General features: G+C 32.9%; 1 protein-coding gene across 5 annotated transcripts in view; it reads right to left on the bottom strand.

Moving 5' to 3' along the window:
• Positions 1 to 3,745: 3,745 nt before the first annotated feature.
• Positions 3,746 to 21,648, bottom strand: part of LOC117122688 — a 28,622-nt gene continuing 10,719 nt past the window's right edge. For 2 of the 5 annotated variants that reach the window (XM_033268373.1, XM_033268372.1), the window contains exons 2-10: positions 18,436 to 18,546; positions 17,413 to 17,994; positions 16,731 to 16,802; positions 16,524 to 16,595; positions 16,295 to 16,378; positions 15,302 to 15,346; positions 14,658 to 14,735; positions 14,266 to 14,304; positions 3,746 to 10,588 (exon numbers count right to left, since the gene is read on the bottom strand). In XM_033268373.1, coding sequence (XP_033124264.1) covers positions 7,836 to 10,588; positions 14,266 to 14,304; positions 14,658 to 14,735; positions 15,302 to 15,346; positions 16,295 to 16,378; positions 16,524 to 16,595; positions 16,731 to 16,802; positions 17,413 to 17,994; positions 18,436 to 18,451 — 3,741 coding nt within the window. In that variant the 5' untranslated portion in view covers positions 18,452 to 18,546 and the 3' untranslated portion in view covers positions 3,746 to 7,835. The remainder of the gene's footprint in view (positions 10,589 to 14,265; positions 14,305 to 14,657; positions 14,736 to 15,301; positions 15,347 to 16,294; positions 16,379 to 16,523; positions 16,596 to 16,730; positions 16,803 to 17,412; positions 17,995 to 18,435; positions 18,547 to 21,648) is intronic. The other 3 variants (XR_004447735.1, XM_033268374.1, XM_033268375.1) reach the window with 3 other exon arrangements.

Genomic DNA, 21,648 nt, shown 5'->3' with positions numbered 1-21,648 from the left:
TAAGTTTCAATTTTTTTAGAATAACATCTAATGCTAAATTATATTGAATTAAAGTAATGGATTTTTGGATAAGATGCTGAGTGGGTGACTGAGCATAAATTGCAGGAGGCGGAAGCATGAGAATCCAAATTTTCGGAGTAGCGTTTGGAAATCTTTTGAGCGGCAACTGTGAAGAAGTAATCTTGTTCCGTTGGAACATGTATCAAAGGTTTAAATTTATCAAAAAAAATCGTGAATTATAGTGCGCTCAGTTACGTCAGTTCTCTTCAGAGACTATATTATATATTTAAATTAATGGTTTTGTGATTGGCTGTGGGCAGGATTCAAATATTATGATCAACAAACTGTTTGCACATGTATATACTTATATGCTCTAAACTTCCTATATGTGTGTCTCCACCTTTCACTACTGTTCCTTGACCATTTATGTTTATGGACTGGACACACCCATACAATATTTGTTTGCTGTCTGTTCCCACGTGTACACCCTCAAAACTATAGGCCACCACTTTTGTTATGCAGCACCAGCAGTTGAATTCACTGCCTACACAATATCAAGCACTGTTCTTCCTTTCAAAACAACTTACAAATTTTGTCAACATTATCACACACAGTTTACCACTGATCTGATACTGTACCTCAATTAATTAAATGAGGATAAATTTTTATAATAAATATATATTTATAGTGTGGTTGCTTTACACTGATCAGTAATGGAAGGTGCAATGGTAAGTGGCATTTCTTGAATTTTTAATTATTAAAATAATTTCCCATAATAACCCCTCGATTTTCATCTATTTCCATAAGCACCCCCTCAATTTCCACTCTGTTTTCATAAGCGCCCCGTTTGAATAAGCGCCCCTCAGAAAGTGCAAAAAATATTTTAAGCGCCCGGACACTTATTCTCGCGTGTACAGTATATTGAACATGTGCTCGAAATTAACACAATTTCGTTGAGTATTTGGTCAAAAAGCATAATTAAATGGCAGCAAAATGCAACATTTTTACATTATGAAATACTGATCATTTAAATTTTTATAAAATTACAACATTAAAAACATCAAAAGATTACACTAACATAAAATGTACATAAAATATTATTTTAAATACAGACTTAAAAACTAAAATTTATTGTAACATTAAACATTAGGACAATTTTGTTTCATAATTTCGTTGATTATTTTATGAGTATTTGGTCATAAAACGTAATTGTAAGATTAGATCGTAAGGCCCAAAAAAAAAAGTTTGTTTGCCCTCCTCCGCCCGCCGCTCACTCACTGAAAAAAATAATTTTTTTTTTTAGCTTTTTTCTTTACAAATTAAAAAAAAATTTGAGTGAATTTATCTTTATTTTTTGCCAGATGCCCTACAAATTAGTCTAAAGTTGTTGTCTGATGTAAGATATTACCATTCTAGGCCTCTGTGGTTATTTTTTATTCCATCTGATGAGTATTTAAAAAAATAAAAATAAATTTTTTTAAAAACTTTTTTCATCCACCCCTATTTATCATTTTTAAAAAAAGAAGGGCAAACAAACAATTTACTTTATTTGGCCTAATCTTATATATTGATTAGAACATGTATAGCGCCACCTCTGGTGTGGTGAACACAGCCGGGTCATAGAGGTGTCAGTGTGAGCACACTTTGAGCTGTCTGGAAATGGAAATATGGTTTAATTTTCCATTATATGATGTATTGAGATTGATAAATGAGGTCATACTGTAACTTGCTAACCTATCATTGTAACTGAATTTTATCTGGCTGACCTGAGCGTATACCTGGCAAAGTAAATTAAATGAAACAGTTGAATAAACTCATTCATCTCAAACTCAAACTGTGTACATGTAGTCATCTCTACTTTCTCTACAATATTAAATGGCAGCAAAATGCACTATTTTTTTTCAAATATTAACTATAATTTTTTTTAATAAAATTACAACATGAAAAGATTACACTATTAAAAGGTAACACTAACCATAAAAAGTACTATTTTGGGATTTCTTATTATTTTATGTGCATGCTGCACTCCATAACATAAACAAGGCAGAAATCAGTACTCACCCTAACCTACAGTGTGCTGGCTGTAAACCCATGTTTAGAAATTCGTAATTTATCACTCTGACATCGTTTAATTAATTTATTTATTTGTCTCCAGACAAATTTGACATTGGAAGACACCATGAGTTACTGCGTTTATTTGAGCTTAATGTTTTTTTTTGTTTCAAAGAAGTTTTTTTCAGTTAACCTAGGCCCAGGAATGAGAAGAGATGTTCGTTAAATTGCGGCGGAATGAAGAAGTATGGCGTGCCTCTCATGACTAATTATTGAGGCGATGCTTTGTTATTTCACTTTAATTGATTATTATATGAAACAATGATTGAACCGATTTTTTTATCATTGTAGGCAATATTGTTAAAGTTACAGCATACAATTTTAGAAGTACATATTGCTATACACGTAATTGCATACATAATTAAAGAGTTGTGTTTATTGATGTTGTAGACTTTACTGTCATCGTAATAATTTGTAATAAATTTGTATCGTGTCTTTGTTTCTTGTCCGGAATAAGTACATACGATAAATTTAACGAAAATAGATAAAACAAGCCCACAAATTTTAAGATTATATTACTTACTGGAAGGAATTATTGAAAACTACCATAAAAGTATACAATGTTAAAACCACTAAACACACTATGAAGTACATAATGAATGAAAAAAAATTGTCAAGTCTCATCTTGAAGTTTTTTTTTTTTTGGTTTTGTAAGAGCTAATTATGAAAACCTTATTCATAAAATTTCCCATGCAAATTCTTAATTGCATATTTACCAGTTATCTAAAAATTTAAATATTTAAAACCATGATTTTTAGCATGCTCCCAAGGATAACTGACAATTTACCACATTTAGAAATGAGAAGGCTGAGAACTATGAAGCGCCAAGTGTAAATTTATTATTTAATTATATAATTCATTATTTAACATATAATTGTATAGATCACCAGTTATTTATATATAATGCATTTACGTCTAAAACATTATATGTAAATAATTGCATTAATGTTTTTATTATTTATATATAATAAGTGTACTGATTTCATTATATATAAGTAATGAAAGCGTAACCAAACATTATTTATATAAAATAAGGTTACTGGTTTCATTATATATAAATAAGGAAAGGGTAACACATCATTATATAAATAATGAAAAGTAACTTACAATTATTTATATATAATAAGTTCACTGATTCCATTATATATAAATAATGAAAAGGTAACAAGTCCTTATATATAAATAATGGAAAGTAACTTAGAATTATTTATTTATAAGTTCACTGATTTTATTATATATAAATAACAAATTGACTTCAAACTCATTATATATATAATTGCTTTTACATTTCATTTTCTCTTTATAAGAGCTGTCGCAAAACCATTATATGTATATAATGCTTGGACTTCAAGCTCATTACATGTATATAATGCACACACAGGGGCGGATTTTGGGAGGAAAAATAAAGAAAAAAAGAAAGAAAAAGAAAAAAATGTTATTTTCGGGCATCTAGAACACAAAAATTTCTCGAGGCATGCCTCCGGACCCCGTAGGTCATTGTTGTCTCAATCGGCCCAAATTTCGCCCCCCCCCCCTTTCGGACATCTCTGGATCCGCCCCTGACACATGTTATCGTGTCAAGGTCATTATATTTAAAAATGGTTTCTTACTGCCAATTATATATAAATAAACGTTGAGGTCGAGTGCCATTATATATAAATGACATCGTAGGAAGCCATGGTTTATAAATAATTTGTTATGCAAATTACGAAGTAATAAATATTAATCAGTGCTCTAAAGTTACAATTAGGGCCTATTGTGTGTGGTCTACAGGTCGTATACCATCACCAATCGAACCAATCACCCCTCCCCATCGAGATGGATCATATTGTTTTAATACATTTCCATTCATATTGCAGTCATTCAAAAAAATCACTTATTATCTTGCTTGTTAAAACGCAACTTCTGATGTCAAGAGTGGCCAAGTTAGGACAGATTTTTAATCGGACGTGTTGATCCCTTGACTGAAGATAGATTAATTCTGCACAAGCAAATACAAGTCCAAATGAAGGAAATACAAGACTTGATACATTCAAATATAAATGCACACAAATTACCTGTAGTAGACTGTACGTAACACCTGATTTATTCATGTGCATGCTCATGTTCTGCAATACTGTAGTCATGATTATTATCAATTATCTAAAGAAGCAAGGGATGAGCCATCACTACCTGAAACGGTCATTCTGAAACAAGTTCACAATGTTAGTTTCAGTAGATCACCTGTCCTTTCAAGTTCATTCAGAAGGTCCTTGATTATACTCACAGTCCAATTTAGACTATTGAAACAGAGATCCATATTAACATCTGCATACACCTAAAGGTTCGTATACCTCGACAATGCACAGGATACAAAGGCTGCCTGCATCAAGTCTCAGCCCTGCTCCAACACACCACCGCGCCAGTCCAGTCCAGAATGAAAAAGAGAGCCAGCTCCTGGCTACAAGCCCTTTTCTTCAAAAACCACGAAATCCTGTCAGCCAAAAATTACCATAACAATACGAACAACAATCCCCATCGACTACAGAGGGCATAACAAAATTACAATTCAAACGCATCAACATTTTTAAGCTATCAACAACAATGATCAACAACTCTGGGGATGTAACATACCAGAGAGCTTGCACCCAGTTAGTACCAAGTAATTCAGCTTCGGAAAGATAGTCAATGGTTTGGCTAAATCAGCTCCACTGATTGAGGAAAGATCAACAGCACTAATATCCAACGAAATGAGATTAGGCTGAATGTTATGACCATCACACTTTCTTGCATGTCAACTTAGACACATTCCCCGTAAAAGAATAGTACATGTATGTGAAAATCATTTCATGCAGTAAATATGCAAGTGACAGTCCATCGATGTCTGAAAAATGATTTTCACAATTTTGCAGGCATTTTTAATACAACAATCATTTACAACATTGGGAAATATAATTTCTTTATGCCTCTTTTTCCTATATTCAATCAATACAGTAAATCTCTCACATTACTTCCCGACAAACACTTATACATATCAATACAAAGCTTAAGAACAACCAGAAGTTAAGATATAATACAGGCCATATCTATATCACTCACATCATTTTCATTTAGCTCTAACAGCTCTTTTTGTTAAAAAGGTTATTAGGCATTTTTTGTTAAAAAGGTTATTAGGCATAAGGTTAGTAATGATGTAAGTTAGTGTAACACAGTGATGTCAATATTCTCTCCGAGTTTAATAGTGTCACTAAACTCATTTTAGGATCTAACAAGAAATCGTGTATCTTAGATCTGATTTCCACTAGACTCCTTGTTGCTCCATGAAAAACCATGAACTGTATTTGTGAATTGCGCACTTGGATGCGATCAAATGGGTTAATGTAAAATGACAAGAAAACAGAATTTTTAGTGATTGGTACACAACAACAGCTTGATAAGCGTAACTTTCCTAGTATCCAAATAGGGGCGTCCTCAATTGCTCCTGTCTCTGGTGCTCGTAACTTAGGGTCATGGTTTGATAGCGACATGTCTACGAAATCGCATGTTACCAAGATATGCAGCTCAATAATTTACTTTTTACATAATATTAGACACATTAGCAAATATTTAACAAATAAACGCACAGGAATGTTAGTTTATGCAATAATCACTAGTTGTCTAGATTATTGTAACAGTCTCTTATGTGGTCTACCCGATTACTAAACTACAACATGTGCAGAATTGATCTGCTCGTCTTGTTTGCAATAGAGGTAAATTCTGTACATTACGCCATTATCATTTGAGTTACACTGGCTCCCAGTATGGTATAGAATAAATTTCAAAATTTTGTTGCTTACGTATAAAAGTGTTAATGGCTATGCTCCATCTTATTTAAGTTACTTATCGCTAAGAAACCTCGTTCTCGTTATAGTCTCTGTAGCAATGATGATTTAATCTTAAGTTATCCAGTTTGTCGCACTAAAGTCACACAAGGTGACGTGCATTTGAATATGCAGCACCTCAGCTGTGGAATGATCTGCCACCTTTTATTAGGGAAGCTGGTAGTCTAGAGATTTTTAAAACACTGTTGAAAACACATTTTTTTCACTATTGCTTTTAACAAATAATTTACTATTGTACTTCCTGTACTTGTCAATGTTAATGGTTTTACTGTAATATTGAATCGTAAATTTTTATCCATTTTAATTGACTTTTAAATATTGTGTAATACGTCTTTTGACCATATTTTTATGGAATTTAAATGGTTTTACTCTAATATTGAAATGTCAATTTTAATCTATTTTAATTGACTTTATGTAATGCGTCATTTGAACATATTTTTATGTAATTTGCGCAATATAAGTGAATAAATTATTATTATTATTATAAATTAACAGCTCTAAAGCTAACTCATCTCCAGTTCTGTAAATGCGCAGATTACTTCATTGACATCTTTAACTGATAAACCACAATTTACAACAGTAAGTACACTAAGCATTGGTGCATAATGTAGTTCATGAATCAGGGCTGATGCACTGAGGCTAATAGAATAAAATGTAATGTAATCCATATTGTATTTAAAATGAAATTTTTCAAACTCAACACTAATACCCTGAATAACATCAAAAATTACAAAATGAAACACTACTTGACACAGAGTTGACACAACGCCTTACTGCAGTTACAAAAACGTCTTCAGCGTCAAGTACATCCTGATGTATTTTTTTAAAGAGAAGAAATATATGTTCATTATCTTTAACTTCCACACTCTGAACACTATGCTAGAGGAAGCCTCTCAAACCTGTGCATACATCTTCAAGAAATGACATAGTGTCAGGGATTTTCTTTGCAATGTATTCTTCTAATACCAAGAGAACTTGCTCTTCATGCTCTTTCTTTACAAAGTTAAGATATCTTGCTAGAAAACAATTCCAAATAGCACTATCTGTATTCCAATGTTTAAGAAATTCACCAGCATCAGCACCTAGGAATCCTATGGCAAACACTCGTTCTCATAAGAAAAATATAGAAAATTATTATTAGAGGGCATTTAAAGGTGTTTAAATGTTGGAATCTTGTCTTCAAAGGAATAGTGTTGAATTAGTTATCACAAAGATATTTCAATTATAGACATGGACTGCGCACAGCTCGGCTACGGTTGTTTACTCACAATTTTTCTAGGCTATGCAGATGCATCTTCATCTCTTGCCCTACTAGTCTAGCGTAAATTCTTCTCTAGGTCCTCCGAATCAAGAGATAGGCCAAGGCCTACTGTATTTTGTTGACTAATAAAATTTAACTTGTGATGTTAAATGTTCTTTACTATATTATGAATTCATTATAACCAGAAAGTTATGAACACCAAGAATACATACTATATTATGTCAGGGAACCGAATCTCATGTACTGTATATGCAGAGCCACTTGCATTCGTTGTGGGTGACTCAGAACCATCCATTTTCCAGTGGGGCATAAATGTTTTTTACACGACGCCCTTTGCAAGTGAACTAGCCTTACATTTTTGGTAATCACCAGAAAATATTGGTATGAAAACAACATACATCCAATCAACAAATGTTGTTTCTATCAAACATAAATATGATTTAGCTTTTAGTTTAATGTAACATTCGATAGATTTGAAGAATTTGCTAAAGTAGACTAGGCCCAATTAAGCTAGGCCGAGCTATTAGTTCAAGCTGTCACGGTAAAAGTGGCTGTCTTAAATAACTGTTGGTCTTCCAAAAGACGACCGGACGGCTCGCTGGCTAAAAAATCCCCTGTTTGCAGACAACCTCCTTTTTAAGAAAATATTGTATCCAAAAACTCCAAGATTCAAAGAAGGGTCCATGTGTGGGTTCATAGACTATGTATGACGTACCACCTGATTTATTAGAACATGTCCATATTCTGAAGATGACGTCATGATCATTATTATCAACCATCTTAAGAAGCTTAGCAAAGGATGAGACATAAATGTCTGAAAAGTCATTGCCAAATGAGTTAACAATACCATCTGTATTTTCAAGTTTATTCAGAAGGTCCTTGATTACGTTAAAAGACAGTTGGCACCCACTTAGTACCAAGGCGACCAGCATTGGGAAGACAGTCAATAGTTTGGCTAAATCAGCTCCACTAATTGAGGACAGATCAACACCACTAACATCCAATATAGCAAGATTAGGTCGAATGTTATGCTTATCACACTCATGTATTAGGTCTTTCAAATTCTTGCATGTCAACTTTGGCAAACTCCACAAAAAATAGTCTGTGGAACCAATTTCCAAGAGTAAAAATGTAAGTGATTTTCCATCGATGTCTGAAAGATCATTTCGAAATTTTCCCCCTAGAAATGAATTAACAGTATCTTCAGAATTTTTAATAACAATGGGTAATATGATTCCTTTTTTTTTACACATCCTTTTCTTATATTCTGTCAATAAATCTCTCACATTAGCTCCCAACAGACAACACTTATACATATCAATATGAAGCTTAGGAACAACAAGAAGTAAAGAGATAATAGAGGACATATCAATATCACTCAGATCATTACAATTTAAATCTAATTCCTCTAAAGCTAGCTCATCTCCTGTTTCTATAACTTCACGGATTACTTCATTGACATCTTTACCCGTTATGCCACTATTTACAAGATTAAGAGTAGTAAGCATTGGTGCATAATGTAGTACATGAATCACAGCTGAAGCAGAAATCCTACTAAAAGCAAATGAAATGCAATCCGCAGAGTATTTAAAATTGAATTTTTTAAACTCGGCATTAAGAGCCTGGATATTATCTTGATGGCCATATATATCAGGATTTCGAAACATACTGTTAATAAATAGTGGAGAATCTTTAACAAATATAATATGTGCAAATGTTTGTCCAAAATTACAAAATGAAGCATTCCCTGATAGGGATTTGAACCATTTCCTCACTGTGGGTACAAACTTCAACTCATCAAGCTGAAGCATTTTTTTAACAAGAAATAATATATGTTCATCATCTTCAACTTTCACACTTTCTACATTATGCCGGAGGAAGCTTCTCAGGGATGTGCATACATCTTTAAGAAGTGGCTTAGTATCAGGGATTCTCTTTTCTATGTATTCATCTAATACCAAGAGAACTTGCCCTTCATGCTCTTTCTTTACTAAGTTAAAACACCTTGCTAGAGCACAATACCAACTAACATCATCTGTGATCCAATGTTTAAGAAATTCACCTGCATCAGCACCTAGGAATCCTATTGCAAACACTCGTGACATGCCCAGATATGGATTTGCCCTAATTGTGTCTCCTTCATCAATCGAGAAAGATCGAGTATGTCTGCATAAGTAGAACCCTACTAATGACTCAAAAATCAACTTGTGAGGGGTCATGAAAATCTGACTAAAGTCATCTTCCACAGTAGGTTGTTCCTTGTAAACAAATCCAAGTTTTATTGCAAGATCTACGGTTTCCTCATCACCTTCCAAATCATTTCTATTTATAAACAACCTATTATTTTGTATGGATTTATACATGCATTTACCTAAAATTTCTAAAGCTTTAACATATTTTTTAGAAGCCTCCTCAAATTTACTGATTGGTTTGTCAGTGCCACTGCGGTTCATGTACTGATTCAAAATGCATCGGAAGATTTCTTTGAAGAGAGTTGGCATATCCACTGGAATACACTGATTTTCCTTCCATACTGTACATATCTTTAGTAACAACATTGGTGATCTACATATCTCAAATGCTTCACGATGTCTTCCTCCCCATTCATATTTATCTTTTCGGTCAAGATGCAACTCTGTAATTAAAGACTCTCCTAACTCTGGCATTTTAATGTATTTAAAGTGCTTTCTGATATAAAACTTGATTTTACCTGGGCTGAATCCCTCCACTCTGACATGGACATCACATTTCTTAACAATCATATGTACATTCTCAGGACGTGATGTCAGTATAACTTGGCTGTTCTCCAATTCCTTTCTTTCAAATAAACTAACTGGATCTTGAGCACTTTTTTCCAATTCATCATACCCATCCAGTAACAATACAATCTCATCATCACGTTCCATTAAAAAATCTACAATCAAACCTGTATCTAACTTTGTTTTTCTATCAAAATCTTTCTTGTTAATTTGTCTAATAATCACATCAACAACATCTTCATCTTTTTTTAAATCTCTGAGATTGACAAGAAATACAATTTTTTCTGGGAAAGGATCATCAATCTTATTAGCCCAATGATACGCAAGATGTTTTAAGAGTGTTGACTTTCCCATCCCGCCTTTACCTTCTACAAAAACTTTACATGCTCTCTGAGACTGTATCAAACTAATTAGCTCCTGTAGAGTTGTATCTTTACTGGTATTATCATGTCCTTTTTTTTTGAGTAGCTCGAGATCTGTGAATACTTCTGCAAGATCAATTTCAGACTCTTGATTCCAGGTTGGAGGTGTCATTTTGTTCAAATTCTTATATACTTTTCTCTGCCACTGATCCAAGTAATTTCTGATGACCACTTCTGAAAACAAATCAGTAATAATAATATTTATCATTTTTGCTTTCTTGTATTCATTGAATTTAAATTTTAACCCGAGAAATTTCAATTGGGAGGCTTGGTCGGAATAGCAGTCAAAAGCAGGCGCATGGGCGGTTCCCATCTGGGGAGTGTGAAAATTGTAAATGCGGAATCAGTGGTGTAACAAAGGGGCCGAATGTCCCGAGCCAGGCGCTGGGGCCAGGGAACTGAACCCCCCAGCCGCTCCAGTGTTTGTAGCATTTTGTGATGTATTTTAATGTCTTTTTTGGCACAACCGAGTTCTTTAAGGGGAGCTCTGGGTTTAAATTTCTTATTTTATATAGGTTATTTGTGAAATCATAAGAAGTTATAAAATAAATCCCAACAAAAAAGTTGCAAGTTTATGGGAGTAAAAAAGAAATAAAACTGTACGAGGAAGGATAGTTGAAATCCAGGCTGAGCATGCTTTTCACTAGCTTGGTAATCTTACAAGAGAATCATTCATATTCATGATCTATCCTGTACAAAAGACTCATTAATATTTATGTTACCTTCCTGCCTGTCCTGGCTTCACGAAATGTCTGTGTGTTGAGTGAGCGATGGTGTGTTATGTTAAAATATCTCCATAGGTAATGGTTGTCTCAGTTTTGAGATCTGTTCAATGTACTAATGTGCAAACTAAAGAGATAGCCTAGCTCAGGTTAAAAACTTGCACTGTGTTGTAGGCCCTACTAATTGTGGCAATAACACACAGATAGGCCCCTACCCTTCAACACCATGCCCTACTCTACAAAACACATCCCCTTTTGTCAGAAAGTTTGTGCATTTTAGACATTGTCATTGGAGTTTACTGTAATTATTTTGACAAATTAATTATACTGTAACTCCATGGTTGGACTGGGCCTAACCAATACCACCGTCCAGTATGATATATTTTTTTTTTTATGATTTTTAAAATCATGTTAACATTTAAAACCTATTAATTCCGGTTAGGCTGTTGTTTCTACTACACATTTCCCCAGTACTCTGTTGTGTACTGTATAGTTGCCAAGACAGAATTCTTCGTGGTGTTATTATCGCTACCTGCAGACCCCGGATTAGTTAACACCCTGTCTCTTATACACATCTAGATGTGTATAAGAGACAGGTATTGATTTTGAATTACTGTAGTGTTTATTCACATTTGGGATAAAAAATGAGTTTTTATAAGTTGTTTTATGACTAGGCATATTTATATAGGTTTATATGTGTCTCCAGTGGCCTATTCGAGTTCTACTTGCTGCCCTGCAAATTTTCTATTGTAGTACAAGGCAGGTCAAGGCTTAGGCCTACACCTGTCTCTTATACACATCTCACCAGTACTTATCACATAAAATTTCATAGTATGGACAAAGTTTTAATCAATTATTGCCAACATTTTATTATTGGTGGGGAGGTGATCTTACAAGAAACTTAAGATATGTTTCCACTGGCAAAGAAAAACCTTTCCCAACTGCTAGTTCTTTCAAAGAAATTTTTCTGTGGTAGTAGAAACAGGAGCCGCAAAAAGAATTGATTAATTTATCATACCAATTGGCCTGAAATATCTTGTGTGTCAAGCAGGCCAATGGCATTTTAATTTTTGGAATATCCAGGCCGTGGTAAGAATATCTTGATTTTCTGAGAAAAAAAAAGATGAGTCATCAAATATTGAAGTTCAGTTCACACGATAATGGTTTTAATTCAGAGGCGTAGGGTGGTTACCGAGCCAGGCGCTGGGGGACAGAGGAGCCATAAAAAGCCTCTGTGCCGCTCCAGTGTTTGTAGCGTTTTGTGATGTATTTTAATGTCTTTTTTGGCACAACCGAGTTCTTTAAGGGGAGCTCTGGGTTTAAATTTCTTATTTTATATAGGTTATTTGTGAAATCATAAGAAGTTATAAAATAAATCCCAACAAAAAAGTTGCAAGTTTATGGGAGTAAAAAAGAAATAAAACTGTACGAGGAAGGTTAGTTGAAATCAAGGCTGAGCATGCTTTTCACTAGCTTGGTAATCTTACAAGAGAATCATTCATATTCATGATCTATCCTGTACAGAGACTCATTAATATTTATGTTACCTTCCTGCCTGTCCTGGCTTCGCGGAATGTCTGTGTGTTAAGTGAGCGAGGGAGTGTTATGTTAAAATACCCCCGTAGGTAATGGTTGTCTCAGTTTTGAGATCTGTTCAATATACTAATGTGCAAACTAAAGAGATAGCCTAGCTCAGGTTAACAACTTACACTGTGTTGTTTTACAGTCTTGTAGGCCCTATTAATTGTGGCAATAACACACAGATAGGCCCCTACCCTTCAACACCATGCCCTACTCTACAAAATACATCCCCTTTTGTCAGAAAGTTTGTGCATTTTAGACATTGTCATTGGAGTTATACTGTAATTATTTTGACAAATCTCCATGGTTGGACTGGGCCTAACCAATACCGTCCAGTATGATATATATATTTTTTTTTTAATGATTTTTAAAATCATGTTAACATTCAAAACCTATTAATTCCGATTAGGCTGTTGCTTCTACTACACATTTCCCCAGTACTCTGTTGTGTACTGTATAGTTGCCGAGACAGAATTTGAGGCAAACGTCAACGAAATTTGATAATTTCAAGGGTCTACCCTTTTTTCCAATTTTGTCCCCAAGTTTTAAAATATTCAAAAATCTATATCTCATTAACCTCAGTTTTTCTTCAAATTTTAAGAAAAAAAAATTAAGATGTCTGTATTTCTATCGGCAATAAAAAATAATGTATTTTTATCTTAATTTTGTCTTTTTTAATTGTGTTTCGAAGATTTTCTATATAAATACATTTCCAAACAAAGAAAGAAATGTAAACATTTACTGTATATTTTTGTTTGTTTTGTGTGGGGCATCCCACATCTATTTCATATAATCAATCATTCTACAAATCAAACATGAAAATCTTAACTAAATACAGTACGATATTGCAACTTGCAATATAAATTTGCCGTAATAATTTCAATTTCAAGCATATTTTTAAAATTGTTTATGTACTTTAACCTAAATCCTAAATACTTTCCGAGCAACTAGGGCTCATAGGGCTGGAGCTTATCCCAGTTCCTGTAGTGTGATGAAACGGATGAGACACTAGTCCGTTGCAGGTTAGTCCCCTGCAATTTTCCGGTACCCATTGATACAGCTGTGTGGGCTGAAGCAATGTAGCTAAAGTGCTTTGCCCAAGGACGGAAGTGAATCTGCAAAGCTGAAATTCAAAACCCCAAACTTTCCATTGAAAGCCCTAACTTCAACCACTGCGTCAAACTACGCTTATTATTTTAAAAGCCTATTTAATAGGAAAGATATAACCGACCTCAATCGATGTTATGCAGTCGTATGCAGTTTTATGTTTTTTATGTTTTAAGTTTCATTAATCATGAATGATTTCTCATAGTCATAAGCATGCGCACTAAAGAACTTCCTAATTAATTATATCAAACTACTCAAAAGATCCATAATTCTATTTATACCTACATTGTTTGTATGGCAGTTTGACTCCCCCCATTATGCAACTTAGGGGATCAGAAGCTCAACCTCAAGATACAGTTTTTGAGTAGTTGTTTGAAATATAAATAAACAAAATGAAATGAGACACCAATAAATAAATTCATAATCTTCAAAAAATCTCACCATTGTTTCTAGATGCTGATAAATCTGTGTCCTTTGGTTCTAAGAAGATAAATAAAAATGTTAGAACTGTACATGCTAATTTTCAATTTATTTTCTTTGTTAACAGCAAATGAGTCATACAAGTTAGAACTGATGTTCTATAAACATAAATTAGTCTAATTCTAATGTTTCTGGAGTGGAGTCTGGGAATTTGCAAATTTTAACCAAAAGACCTTGAAATACGTGGTAAGTATCTTTACCACCATCTTTACTTCACAATACATTTACACATTTACAGTACATGCTATAAACATCTAGTTTTAAGTATTTTTTCAAAGAATTTATAACATAATATATTATAAAAAATATCAATATGCACAATCTATCACAGAAAAGAGTAGTTCAAACTATACCTTGATTCACTGTAATTGTGTTGTTAACAACAAGTGTTTCAACATTACAACCTATGATCTGACTTCCTATTATAGAACCTAAAATGAAAGAATTCATTATAATTGGAAAGGTAAGCATATTGCCCTCAATCAACAATATGTGTGAGTATGAATACATTTTTGGGTCAAAACATGGCATAGGGACCAATTTCTATTACTGGTTAAAATGTAAAGATTTAAGATTCGATTTTAAGTTTTGAAAATAACAAATTTTATATTCAGTACATTTTCCAATTTGTGTGGGGAGGAGTGCATGCTGTACATATCTACACCCAATTTAGAGAAATTCCTTTTAAATAATACCTGAAGTCAAAAATTTGCTGTCTTTTAACTAAGCCTGAACAGCTTCGCTCGGAATCAACAGACAACCTAGTTTACCTATCGCACCCTCCTGGGTTACGCTACGTTGGAATCTATGCATCTCTTGAAACAGAAGAATATCATCGGACCGGTCATGTCATAAACGTTCAGGTTGGAGTATGGTAATAGATTTAGGATTCTTTCATATATATTTCAAATTTGAAACCAGATAGATTGTTTTAACAGAAATAGATGAGAAATTCAACAGCATCAAAATAAGAAAAGATTTAGTTATTTTTTTTTACCTTTATTGTTTTGACTAATTATTTTATTCACTATGCAAGCTCCTGCTGAAAAATATAAGTAGTTTAAATTGAATTATAAGCAAAACATTTATTAGTAGAAATAAACATCTGCAGCCACAGTGCAGACACGATGTATTTAGTCTCTAACCTAACAAATATGTCAATTAAAAACTGACAATGTCAGCTGAAGCTTATATTTATGCCAACTGCAGTGCGACCAATGTCAGTGGGTAGTAATGCAACAGTGGCAGATAAAATTTTTAAAATTTCTTGCCTTTTGCACTGAACAGAATTAAACCATTGTATTGGTTATTGATTCCATATAGTCTGAGGTGTCTAGTCCCTCCTTCTGTAACTGTAACGTTTCTTGTATGGGGTATTGTATTACAATAACTACCTTCTGTGATCTAATATTACCTAATTCTAATACCCAAAGTATGTGATTTGTATATTCATTAAAGGATTTGTAGAAAGAAAGAAGGTAAAAAATGCTGGAGAGGTTATGATCCATTGTCACTCCAAGAAATGGCTAATTTTTAATGAAATTTTATCAATAAAATGTATTTCAGCATACAGGACATATATGTCATCAGGTAATGTCATTTGATATTACCTGTTATGTACATCATTCTCAACATATTCTGTTAATGTTTCACTACAGCAGAATTACATATTTTCTAACCGGGTGCTGGGATCACTGAGTCTTCATGATCACAAATAACACATTTTGACAGTAATGATGTTGTAGTTCCACTTTTACAGTGAAATAAACAGCGTTTTGAGTATGTATCCATTTTACAACCAAAAAATAAATGCCTCCCTCAAATAAATGCCTTTATTTCTAATACTGGAAGCGCTTGACTTGAGAGAAGCGATAGGGATTGTGCATTCATAGGATGTGTAGAATATAGAAATGATTACCGTTTTTTATACATAAAATTCTATCAATGAACAAGACAACTGAAGTTGGCAAGTAATGCAATTTTATATTACCTGTAGATGCACTTGTACAAGCATTTGTTGTAGCATCTGTGTCATCAGACACCATATGATTCTCTTGGCTCTCTGAAACATGCACTGAAATTGTAATAATTTTATATGTTGTTTGTATTAAAGATAGTAAACCACCTGCATTCTATATTATAACATGTGTTTATGTGTTATAAACACATTTTATGTTGATCTTTTATATTTAAGATAAACCATCTGCATTTTATATTACCTGTAGATGCACTTGTACAAAGATTTCTTGGAGCATTTGTGTCGTCAGTCACCAAAAGCTTCTTTTGGCTCTCTGAAACACAACACAAGTGATTGTAATAATTTTAAATGTAGTTTTGTATTAAATATAGTAAACCACTTGCATTTTATATTAACACAACACATTTTATGTTTTGCATTTAAGATAAACCATCTGCATTTATATTACCTGCGGATGTACTTGTACAAGCATTTCTAGGAGTATCTGTGTCATCAGTCACCATAGTCTTCTCTTGGTTCTCTGAAATATAACACACATCATAGATTCTAATTGTTTATGTTGTATTAATTACAACTATCCAGAATTTAAGCTAACAAAATGGCTTTTAATTGAATAACAAATAACAAAATTTTATTTCCAATTTTACAGAGACAAATTATGTAATTGCAGACACCTTCTTGCTTGTACTCAATATATATTAACATTTTCTTATCAGTATAGCATGCTTTGCTTCATTAGGATTTAACAATTTATTTGACCCATTATTTATTTATTAATATTTAGTAGTAGTAGTACCTCAAGTTTTTAATTTTTCAACTTTTTAAAATCTCTCTTTTAATAAAAAAAAATTAATTAGAAATACACTCCTTTATATGAACTTTATACATCAGTTTATGCTTCTTTTCTGCTAAAGGGCATCTTTTAAAATTAATCAGTGTCAAAGTTATGAAGCTCTCCAATAATAATAAGGAACACATTTTTAAAAATAACAATAAGGGCTTCTTTTAAAAGCCTTCCATCTTTTAAAATAAATTAATCAAATGGTGTAAAAGTTAATAAAGCTGTCAAATAATAATAAACAAATTTTTAAAAATAATAAATGTAAGGTCATACAGCTAATAATGCTTACCTGCAGAGGTTTTTGAGCTATCATCTTTTGTAGCAGCATCACCAGTGCCTCTCAATCCTAGAGGGTCTTTACGTGAAACTAATATATGGTATGTTGTTATATTTTTCATAAAGTCATCCAAATTTTCTTCACAAAACACCTTATTTTGTTCCAAGTCCACAAAGAATTTCCAAACGTCTTCCTTTTGTGGACAATTGTATCTTTGAGAAATATACTTGAGATCATTTTCAACGAGACTTTCAATCACCTGGATCAGAATTTGTCTGTTACGAGTAATATTGGAGATTTTGGCTGTCCTAATATCAAAGCATGTTGACGACAACTTCCAGAATTCTGGTTCCAAACCAAATGGATGAGTAACATTGATAGTATCATATAGGACAGTTAGATTATTGGAACTTAGATGTCCCGAGGTAATTAATAACTCAAACAAATGAAACACCTTAGTGGCAGCATACAGCTTATCAAGTTCTGATACAAGATCTCTGTACAAAACTTTCAACTTGTTGATGTATCCATGGCGATCATACCACCTTGACATGGATGACATTATTTCTTTGAAGTCTGTATCATCAGATATTCCTACAAAAAAATGAAATTATTTGAGGAAATATTACAGCTATTAACCTTTGCATTCCTTCAATGGGTAAAATGGGCTATGCTAAATGACAGAATGCATCATTCAAGATTGGCCCACCTGTTGCTTGTACAAAGCTACGTCATCTTTTCAGTGCCAAAGCATCCTTAGGATGAAATTGTCATTACTCAGCATACACAGCCAAGTACAGTATGTGCACATGGGTGCAACACTGACCAAAATGCTGCCTATATACAAGTACTATCTGTCTATTCATTTTTCTATATTCCTTTTTGTATATTCATATAGTTATAGGCTTATGCATATAAAATTTTATAATGCATACATAATGATTACCCACTTCATATAACATTACTTTATTAATTACTTTGAAATTAAACCAGGACTAAAAGTCTGAAAGGATAAATGAAGGTTTCAAATGTTACCTTGGTTGTAATCCATGTTTTCTCATTAACACTTCCAATGTTTGAGAGTTTTGTGATGCAAAACACTTCAGCCTCAGCTGCTATTTGTAATCGTCTTCTATATTTTTATACCTGAATAATAAAGTAGAAAAATTAGATATAATGAATGAATGTGAATTATAAAAATATAAATTAAAGTAGAAATCTTAACCAAACCCACTGTTAATTATCCTGTACTACAACCAGACAATAAAAAATGCCTTTTTAAGCAGTTGATATGGAGGAGCATACACTTACATTATTATTGCAATTTTTTTTAGTAAAACCATCCACAAAACATTAGATCAAATCCAAAGAGTAACAATAATCAGCTGACAATGTAATAGGCAAGAAGAAAGGTCCTAACGTTGTGAAATGGAGTAATTGAACAATACCAGTTTATAGGGCTATACAGTAATTTTTAAGAAATTCATAATTTGACTTTCTAAGTAATAAAAAGCAAAAACTTATTTTTTTCTTTTTAAATTAAAATGCTGATTTTGTTTTTTATCTTTCATTGAGAAATTGAAAATGAAATATGCATTTAGAAATAATATTAATAAATAATAATTTTTTAAAATGTTTTTTTTTTTTTTGAAGTGGTTCATTTGCTCTGTAATGTAACATGTATGTTTTATGTTACGATATGAATAATTATTAATTTAAAAAAAAACTTCAGTAAAGTTATTTGATGGATACATTATTCATGTTAAAAACATCAGTGTTTATTTCATAGTAGACAGTATAGTTGGTAGATTTTTGGAGCTCCTACATATCAAAAGATTGTACTAAAGGTGAATTTGCTCATTAAAGGGGGCTCCAGGTTTAAAATTTCTACTAAAATATATAAAGAACAGTCAGTTTGCACCTTGCTAATATGAGCGCGGTAGTGCAGAACAAGCGCTGCAATACGAGTCCCGAATACAAGTGGTGGCATTACTCAAATTACAGTGTATTATTACATAGGAAAATTCCTAAAATGGACTAACTTTCGAAATACATGCTGAAGAAAACACATTCATTTTATCAATTCTTACATAAGTTTATCTGATCTTTTCATTAGGTTTTATTTTACTAAAATGCCTCATAATATAATAATTATATTAAGTTAGAGTAGAACCATTGAACTTTTTGTTTCAGTAATTATGCAGCAATCTGGGGAGTCGGTCACATGGTTCAATTTTTCTGGGCAATCTTAATTCTCACCGGTCAGCAGGGAAAATACATCGCGAGAGAAATAACTTGGCTGTCCTTACTAAATAGGACTATAGGATGTTGTTTCTGAATCCAGAGATCCCAAGTCTCCCGAAAATCGCGGATTTCTCCCGATTTTTTAGGCCATCTCCCGCCCTCCCAAACTTTCGCCCAATTTTTTTTTAAATCCTGAAAATTCCATGAAAAATGTACTTTCTGCGAAGTCATAGAGCAATGAAACAAAATTTATTATTTGAAGCCAATATATTATGGCACTTGTTCAACCATCAAAGTGTCATAAGCTAGACCAGGGAGTTTTTATTTAAGTTCCAGCTCCATGGCAAGGATAGGCCTAGATCTGTGGTAGACTCGCCTTTTGTTTATCCTCCATTTACGATCTTTTGCATCCAGCGCCGACCTCAATCAATGAGATGACTTTCAGTTGAGTAAAAATTTCAAAATTTAATGGTTTTTCATGGCATTATGTACCAGTTATTATAGGCTAGACATAAATGCTGACTTAAAACATGTTGTATGATTTACTAAATTAAAATATATATGTTTTTAATTTCTCAGCAAGTTGCAGTTACTTTGCTAGAATTCTATGTTATTTGAAGAGATGTAGTAAATCAGCAGTAGCCTCTCATATGTCAAGCATGAACCAAGCCTTGTTGACTGCTGCCAAGAGCGCTCTACTAGCACAATGCTAAATAAATACTGTAATTTATACTTTAAATTTATAAATTTATATTTTAGGCCAACTGCAGTGTGTAAACAAATGTAAAATTGTTAAATAAAAGTATACAAATTGATAAAAAAACAGTGTTTCCTTCTTTTTGTGTAACACTTTCATGTTGCGCAGCACGTTGTAAGGCGTCACAGCGCGTCGCTACAGGAGGCAATTGCTTCACGAAAAAATCTCCCTATTTTTTGCTTTCCCAATTTGGGATCTCTGTGAATCAGTATGGCATATAAATTTTAAAAAGGCAAGACAGAAAGGCTGCAAATGCATAGGCCTGCAAAATGTAATTCCAGCTTACAAGTTAAGATGGAGGCTAAGATTTGAATACAAAGCCATTATCAGCAACACCAACACACACGTAGGCCTACTAGCCTTTGCCTATCTAGCTATTCGGCATAACTGGTCTTGAGGGCACAACCTGTAGCAGTTGTGATGGGGAGGCTATGCTCTAGGATAGGTCCTATGGCCTGCTTATAATTTGTATACTAAAAATAAAATCAGACTATGCCTAATATTTAACGATTAGCGCATACTATTAACCGAAACGATGATATTACAATCCAAAAGGTTCTTTTCAGAACCAAAGTATAGACCTGTCAGGAAAAATTTGGTCCAGGGCCAAAATCAGTCCGGCGTCTATTTAATAGTTATAACTTGTATTTTTATAACATTGTTCATATTTTTTTTTGTAATCAAATGATAGATAAATATCTTATCTCTTATTGTATAGCCTAATATGTTTTCATTCGTCTTGAGGATATTTCCCGTACGATTAAAATCGTAACGGTACTGGGTTTGGTCTAAAGGAGCTCGTGTTCCGTACAGGTCATTCCATTCATAGAAAAAGCCTTTAATGGTGAAAGCGTAGTCATTAGCCGTAGTAGCCTTGGTCAATACATAACACCGGCTGTATAATATTTATTATAAGATTGAAAATGTTAATCTTATTATTGCAGTAGTGATACACTATGTACACTGTTTAGTTATTGTTATTTATTCGTTAACGTTATCATATTAATATATAAATTTAATGTATTGTTTAAGTATGAATTACTATGTCCATGTTAAATTAATTTTATCTATTAAAATTGTATATTTAAATAATATAGTAAGAGGCACTGATAGCCGAGGTCTAGCCTAGACCAGTCCTAAAACAAATGAATATGTGAGTGTATAAAACTATGAAAAATATGAAGAAAAAAATGCAAAATTGTGAAAGAATAAAGAAAGAAGGAAGAATAGGAAAGAGATTTGGAGCG

Source organism: Anneissia japonica, unplaced genomic scaffold, assembly GCF_011630105.1.
Source record: "Anneissia japonica isolate Jap-2015-1 unplaced genomic scaffold, ASM1163010v1 scaffold287894_len555002_cov174, whole genome shotgun sequence".
Taxonomy (NCBI): Eukaryota; Metazoa; Echinodermata; class Crinoidea; order Comatulida; family Comatulidae; genus Anneissia; species Anneissia japonica.
Note: the sequence above shows the minus strand (reverse complement) of the source record. Positions and strands in the feature narration are given on the sequence as shown.